At 38.4% G+C, this 7,974-nt stretch overlaps 1 protein-coding gene and 1 pseudogene across 1 annotated transcript; one reads left to right on the forward strand and one right to left on the reverse strand.

Annotated features, from left to right (window-relative positions):
- Positions 1-5,477: 5,477 nt before the first annotated feature.
- Positions 5,478-6,466, reverse strand: LOC121491437 (inorganic pyrophosphatase 2, mitochondrial-like). Its single transcript, XM_041756332.1, has one exon. The coding sequence runs from the start codon at positions 6,435-6,437 to the stop codon at positions 5,526-5,528; it is 912 nt and encodes a 303-aa protein (XP_041612266.1). The 5' UTR covers positions 6,438-6,466; the 3' UTR covers positions 5,478-5,525.
- Positions 6,467-7,228: 762 nt separating this feature from the next.
- LOC121491770 lies at positions 7,229-7,718 on the forward strand (annotated as a pseudogene).
- The last annotated feature ends 256 nt before the right edge of the window (positions 7,719-7,974 follow it).

A 7,974-nucleotide genomic window follows, 5' to 3' on the forward strand; every position in this document is an offset into this window, starting at 1 on the left:
CTCAACATGCTAAAATATTACGGTCTCAAATCAAGATGATTTAATTAACCAGAATAAATAAAAAGACACCAGGTTGGAAGAGTAAACTGCAAAGTACAGATTGGGGACACATGGATCAACATTCAGGGAAGACATCCAGAATATTTTCACTGAACACTGCTGGAGACAGCAGGACACCACAGTGGTTAAGAATATGGGTTTCGGAATTGGGCAGGATGGGTTTGAATGCTGGCCCTGCCACCTACTGACTGTGACTTTTGGTAATTTAGCTCACTTTCCCATTCCCTCATCAATCATAACAATATTATGGCCAGTGCTCAATAAATATGGACAGCTAATATTTTTATTACCTCTAAGTATAGGAAATACTACACTAGAAGAACTCTTGTCCATGTGCACAACAGGCCACATACAAGAATATTCATTACATCAGGCTTTGAAACAGAAAAAAAAAAAGGAAAAATCTAAATGTTCATAAATTGGGGAAGGATAAATAAAACATGACGTATTCATATTTTAGAATCCTATCCAATAATTATAAGATCTAGGTCTCTATGTATTAATTTTTGATAGATCTCAAAACAGAAATGTTTAGGGACACCTGGGTGGATCAGTTGATTAAGCAACCAGCTCTTGATTTTGGCTCAGGTCATGATCTCAGAGTCATGAGATGGAACCCTGCGTCTGACTCTAGCACAGAGTCTGACTCAGATTCACTCTCTCTGGTGCTCATACTCTACATGAATGAATGAATGATTTTATGTTGAATGAGACATCAAGTTTGCGGAATGACACTTCAGGATAACAGTATTTATGGGAAAAAAAACCCACACACACAAAAGTTAATACTAGAAATTTATACAGGAGCATATGTGTATGCAGTGAATATGTTTTGAACTTTAATAAATTTTAAATACTTTTAAATAATTTTAAATAATAACAGATCAACAGAGAGTTGTAAAAAAAAAAAAATAGTATAGAAATGTTCCACGTACCTGTGCTCCAGTTTCTACCAATGATAACACGTTGCATAAGTATAGTTCTAGATCAAAACAGGAAAGTGACATTGATACAATCTACAACCCTATTCAAATACCACACTGAGCCATGTGGTACACACACACACACACACACACACACATACACACACGAGTGCATGAATACATTGCTGAATTATTTGCTCATTAAAGGACATTTCGGTTGTTTCCAGTTTTGGGCTATTACAGGTAAGATTGCTATGAACAGGATCAGTTCCTTTTTGAAAGTCTGTTTTCACTTGTCTGGGGTAAAAGTTTAAGCATACAGTTGCTGTGTTGTGAGTAAGTGATGTTTGGTTTTACAAGGAATTCACAGACATATTTTCTAGACTGAGGGTTTCACTTTATATTTTGATCAGCAATGTCTGAAAGTACCAGTTTCTGTATTTTTACCAGCGTTTGATGTTATCGTTGTGTATTTAAGTCACTGAATAGTCTAACGGGTGTGTAGTGGTATCTAACTGTGATTTTAATTTGCATTCCCATAATGGCTAATGTTGTTGAATATCTTTTTCTGTGTATCTAATGGATATTCTAAGAATGACCTCCTAGAGGGGCACCTGGATGGCTCAGTGGTTGAGCCTTTGGCTCGGATCATGATCCTGGAGTCCCCGGCTCACCGCAGACAGCCTGCTTCTCCCTCTGCCTATGTCTACCTCTCTCTGTGACTCTCATGAATAAATAAATAAAATATTTTTTTTAAAAAGGGCTTAGTATAGCACATAGCAGAAATGAGTTGCTCAGTAGTCAACTACTGTTCCTACTAAGATGGAGACTTTATTATTGTCTTTAGAGCTTTATTTAGACCTTCGACTGCTCTTAACCTTAACACTAGTGGACTAGTGTTCATTTTCAAGAACAGTGTTATGCTAAAACATGCTTAATGATCTCATTCCATGCTTCCTAAATGAGTAATAGATTGTACTTAAAAGTTGTACAAAGTTGATACTAGCAAATCCCTAGTAGAACCTTTTCCTTGAGGTCCTCAAAATTTACAAAACTGTCTATAATGCTTAATAAAGCCTTTTTCTACATTATTATGATCATCAGACCAACTCAACAACAGAAAGTCTGTAATTTTAAGCAGAGTAAAGAGCGATCATTCATCCTTAAAAACACCCAAACAGGTTTGAACATGTCCGTTTCTCTGGCACCTTCACATTCCAAGATAAAATCTCATCCAGATATTCAAAAGAAACTCAAGTTCTCTGCACTGTGTGTTAAATGAAGACACCATGTTACCAAAATTATGTGATAGGCCTCCAATATGAGTTAATCTACTTTAGTATAATTAGGTTTCTTTGCTACTGGACATGACCAGTCTGTTACTGATAACAACAGTCTTCCAGGCACCAGCACATTGCATTTGTAATTTACAGGGAATTCATTTCAAATGTACTGTGTCAGTTATGCACATTTATTTTTTTTAAGATTTTATTTATTCATGAGAGACACACAGAGAATGAGAGAGAGAGAGAGAGAGAGAGAGAGAGAGGCAGACTCGATCCCCGGACTCCAGAATTACGCCCTGGGCCGAAGGCAGGTGCCCAACTGCTGAGCGACCCAGGGATCCCCCAGTTATGCACATTTACCTGAAACAATATGAAGAAGTGATTGCACTTCACGGAAGGTTAATACAGGTCATAAGGGTGAACATGTGGAATCTTATTCTGTTAATTGAGGATAAAAAGGAACAAGGGAAGGAGAATAAGGAAGGAACAAGTATATGAGGAACATACAGTGTTCACCCTACTTAGAATATCACCAATGAAAAAATAAAAAGGAACATGAATTTCAGTGTTATAGCTGTGTGTTATAAAATGATACTACCTTTTATAAATTGAAAGAGTAATGCATTTATTTGGGGGTAAAAAAGAAATGTATAAAATGAGGAAAGTGGAGAATGTGGGGCCAGGATCACCAAGCTAAGTCTTCTTAAAGTGAAGACTAGAATCCAGGCCTTCTAATTCAGGCTTCCCACTAGATTCTATATTCGGTGATAGAACTATATTCAGTATTCCATCACCTTAGGCTGCTCTCCTTTAAAATAAGGGGGCGGTAACAAATCTGAAGGTAGTCATGGGCATCTGAGGCCTCTGAGGTATATTTCAATTTCCTGCAAAAGAACAGTGATACTGTTATTTCATAACAGCGATACTGATTATTTCAGGGTGTGCCAGTAACTGGGACACATGTCAGCCAGTCACCTGTGCATGCTGAGCACGGAGAGTATGCGCTCTGCCTGGCAACAGCTCAGAGCAACAGCCCAAATTAAGCAGCCATGTGTATGCGGTGGGATCTTCCTGCTGAGAAGGTTGGAAACCACTGGATTAAGATCTCTACGCTGTTTTAGCAGCGGCAGAGAGAATTCACTCCCTGCGGAGTCCTCTTGCTGTCTACACCTTATCTGAGAGCCAGTCCGCAGCAGATGAGTTGGAGTTTGAAGAGGGTTTACAGCTTCATCTGGGAGTTGCAGGTGAAGATCTCAGGTAGATTCATGAAGACCATAACCCAGACAGGAAGTAGCCCCATGCAGTAGAAGAAACGATCTTAAGCCTCCGGGCCAGTGGAAGAGGCAGGGCCCCAGGCTTAGTCTTCCTAGGTTCTATTTTCATGTCTGTAAAGTCACATTTTTTAAATTTCGACTTGTTTGTTAAGCTTCAGGGCCTGAAACAGCTTGTGACAAAAGCTCCATGCTGTTCCTCACACTGCTGTTGGGGGATTTGGCCATGCAACATATCCCTTTTTAATCTTTCATTAGAGATTTAAATTTATCACTGCCTCCGCAAGCTTCATGTTTCTTCTTTTCAGTAGCAAGCTATTCCATCAGATTTTAATCACGGTGTCAAAGTAACTGCATATCTAATTTAGGCTAAACACACATAAATTCCAAATTTAATCAAATTTTATGCATTTTATCTAGATAATTCAAATGATTCTTAAATTAAAACTTCTGCTGTTCTGATCATTTGCTTTTCTTTTGGTGATGACAGATCACTCCGAGGTCAGGAGCTTACATGTTGATGTTGGATACTATTGTCAGGCACATTTTTTTTCCCCTAAGTTGTGTGCAAAGTGAACCTCAAACCTACTTAGTTATTTTAATGAAACTGAAGCCTTATGAAAAAGTCATCTGGTAATAGTCAAATTCTGAGTGGAATGACAGCCTCAGGAAACAACAAGAATGAGTGAATCTTACAACATGATGTTGAGCAAATGAAACAAAAAAATATATATTGGGACGCCTGGGTGGCTCAGCGGTTGAGCATCTGCCTTCAGCTCAGGGTGTGATCCCAAGGTCCTGGGATCGAGTCCCACATCCAGCTCCCTATAGGGAGCCTGCTTCTCCCTCTGCCTGTGTCTCTGCCTCTCCCTTTGTGTTTCTTGTGAATAAATAAATAAAATATTTTTTAAAAAAAAGAATATATATCATAATGATTCCATTTATTTGAAGTCAAAAATTGGCAACATTCATCTTTGTTGTTAGAAACTGGGTAATATTTTTTCCTTTGACGTGGAGAAGTAGGCCAGGGATGGAGAGGAGGTGTAGGGCATCCTCTAGGGTGCTTGTAATATTATATTCAAAAAAAAAAAAAAAACAGAGAGAGAGCACACAAGCAGGAGGCATTGTAGACCGAGGGAGAGGGAGAAGAAGGCTCCCCCTTAAGGAGGGAACCTGATGTGGGGCTCCATCCCAGGACCCCTGGGATCGTGAGCTGAAGGCAGATGCTTAACTGATTGTGTCACCCAGGCATCCCTAATATTGTGCTTCTTGACCTCAGTGTGGTTACATAGCTGTGTTCACTTAGTGAAAATGTCTTGAGTACTAAAAGTGTCACTTGTGCACTTTTTTCATATGTATTACACCTTAATAAAATTCATTTTAAATTATATATATTTTTAAACATTAATTTTTTAATTACATGGGAAATATATGAAAACATCCCCTGTGTTTAAAAAAAAAACTGGAATATTTTAGTTAAGGTAAGTCCTTTTAGATCCCTTTCAAATTTTGTACTGTCCTAAGAGGTTATCAGTTTATCTTTTAACATATATTTACATATCTAAGTGAGGGCATAGAAAATATATACTATTGTATGTTTATTTTTAAATCTGTGTTCTTTTTTAAACTATCTGGATTAATAATAGACTTTGCATTGTTTCTTTCAATAATGCAGGGTATCTACACTATCTTTCGCTAAAAAACTTCTAATAATCTTCACTAAAATTAAATATCATTTTATAATACGCCCCACAGACACAAGCTTTATTATACATATTATGTTGGATATATGTTTACTTTTATTATTTTTTTAAATATCAGTCTTTATTTACATATTGTGTATCTCAAAAAAGGCTGGAAAAACAATGAAGTTTCAACAGGAAATCAGTAAATCCTCATAGATCTGCCTGTGCTTGCACTTGGAGGAAGGGAGTCGTGGAGTCCTTAGAGATTGGAGTCTTGATAGCCAAACTTCAAATGTTCCATCACTTGCCAAGGAAGTGCCACATTTGATCTTCTGTATTATTTTCTTGATTCGGTGAAGATGACACCAGTTCAACTATTGATCTTGCTTCCTCTTGAGTGCAATGGAAAGGGCTGTCAGATATATGCACATTTGTGCACTTTATAGCTCCGCCATCACACTTCTTCATAAGCAATGCTTTCCAGCATTCATGAGTAGATTTAATAACATCAAGAGCAAAAGCCTTGTTTTTGAATTCTCCATTAAAAGCAAACTGGTTTTCTGGTTTTCCTTCTGGCACCTTATAAAATCTAAACCAATTAAGCGTAGCTTCCAAGTAACCTGGTTTGTACTTCTTAACATCATCAATATCATGAAACTTTGAGGCTTCAGGATCATTCACATTGATAGCAATTATTTTCCAATCTGTTTCACCCTGATCAATAAGAGCCAAAATTCCAAGGATCTTCACAGGAATAACCTCTCCACAAGAAAGAACCTTTGAGCCTATTTCGCAAACATCAGTAGGATCATTATCTCCACAGCAGTCTGTACTCTTATCTTTTCGATGGGGATCTTCCCAAGACTGTGGGAGGGCACCGTAATTCCAAATATAACCCTTGTGAGGGAAGATATTCGCCACGTACTGTAGCTTGCCATCCTTTCTATCTTGTTTAATGGGATTCAAAGGCTCCTTTGTGGCAATCTCCATTTTAGCATTTGTCCACCAAGGTACTTCTACAACCATATTAAACAAATTCTCATACTCATCATTTCGTGCTCTCTTTGTAGGAATGCCATTTTCCACTGTTGAGTCCACCTTCAGAGGAATATCATGAAAGGGGGAAATGTAGTGACCAGCTACATTCTTGAAGAAGAGGCGGTAACTGGGGGAGCGGGGCTGGCTGTGCTCCTCTGTGCAGTAGGAAGCCATGGCGCGGTGTGGGCCAGGCCCTTTGCGCCCAATAGATGTTTACTTTTATATGTTATTTATGCAATATTCATTTTTATTATAGTATATATCTTTGATGCAACTTGTAATAAAATTTATGTAAGAGTCCTTGTGTACCTGTCAGTCAGCAAACCTCAAGGACGGAAAACTAAACTTGGAAGTAGAAGCCTGTAAGAATCAACAGTAAGTAGCTGAGTTGAGGTAACAACATATATAATCAAGTTGTAAAAGTTTGTAAACGTGCTGCTAACGAGATTATGTTAGGGTGTTGTCCATATTGCCGTATTGTATGTAGAAGCCTAAGGAAGCTCCCAAATCCAAGGTTAAAATTTAATTTAAACAAGGTACACTAGGATCTTGCAATTTATGTTGCATAGGGTAATAAAGCCTTGATAAAAAGAGACCAAAAAAGTTAAAAATCAGGGACACTTGTGTGGCTCAGTGGTTGAGCATCTGCCTTTGGCTCAGGATGTGATCCCGGGGTCTTGGGATTGAGTCCCACACTGGGCTCCCTGCAGGGAGCCTGCTTCTCCCTCTGCCTGTGTCTATGCCTCTCTCTGTGTCTCTCATGAACAAATAAATAAAATCTTTTTTTTTAAGTAAGAAATCAGCCATTGTTTATTTAGCACTGGGTATTCCACCTACACTCCACACACAGACACAGACACAGACACACACACACACACACACACACACACAGGTTAGAAAGTCAAATGTTTTTCAGGGAGTTCCAACAGAGGTTGCCCACACAGGTCTGTGGTGGGAACTGACTCCCACCATCTGGCAACCATAATAATCCAGTTTTTGAAATGGAGTTTTTGCCAGTTGGAAAAGCAGAATCCAAAGATGATCATCGTCTTCTGAACCAAATGCATAGCACACACTGCTCTCAACCTCATAGATGAGAACATGCGGCTGTCCAACCACATGTACTTGAAAACTGTGGAAAAATTCAATGAGTGGTTTGTTTCAGCATTTGTTATTGCAAGTCATATGAGTTTTATTATGCTTCATGACATAAGGCAAGAAGATGAAATAAAGAAGTTCTTTACTGATGTCTATGATTTATACATAAAGTTTACAATGAATCCATTTTATGAACCTGATTCTCCTATTTGATCAAGCGCATTTGACAGAAAAGTGCAGTTTCTTGGGAAGAAACACCTTGTTAAGTTGAATGTAGAAAATTTTGGAAATAAACCATGTTGCTACGATGGGGAGATTCTCAGGAATGTGTACATTGTAAGTAACATGATTAAATAGCCTTGAAAAGTTTAGGGAAAAAGTCAAGGGATGCCTGGGTGGCTCAGTTAAAGTGGCCGACACTTAATCTCAGCTCAGGTCATGACCTCAGAGTTAATAGATGGAGCCTCTTGATGGGCTCTGAGCTCAAAGAGGAGTCTGCCTGAGATTCTCTCTCTCCCTCTTTCTCTGCCCTTCCCCCAGCTTGAGTGCACACACTCTCTCTCTCTCTCTGAAATAAATAAATAAATAAATAAATAAATAAATAAATAAATAA

This window comes from Vulpes lagopus, chromosome 5 (assembly GCF_018345385.1).
Source record: "Vulpes lagopus strain Blue_001 chromosome 5, ASM1834538v1, whole genome shotgun sequence".
In the NCBI taxonomy this organism is placed as follows: Eukaryota; Metazoa; Chordata; class Mammalia; order Carnivora; family Canidae; genus Vulpes; species Vulpes lagopus.

What these genes read in the sequence shown, in the direction of transcription:
- LOC121491437 (XM_041756332.1), bottom strand. Translation starts at nt 6,437, where the DNA reads ATGGCTTCCTACTGCACAGAGGAGCACAGCCAGCCCCGCTCCCCCAGT.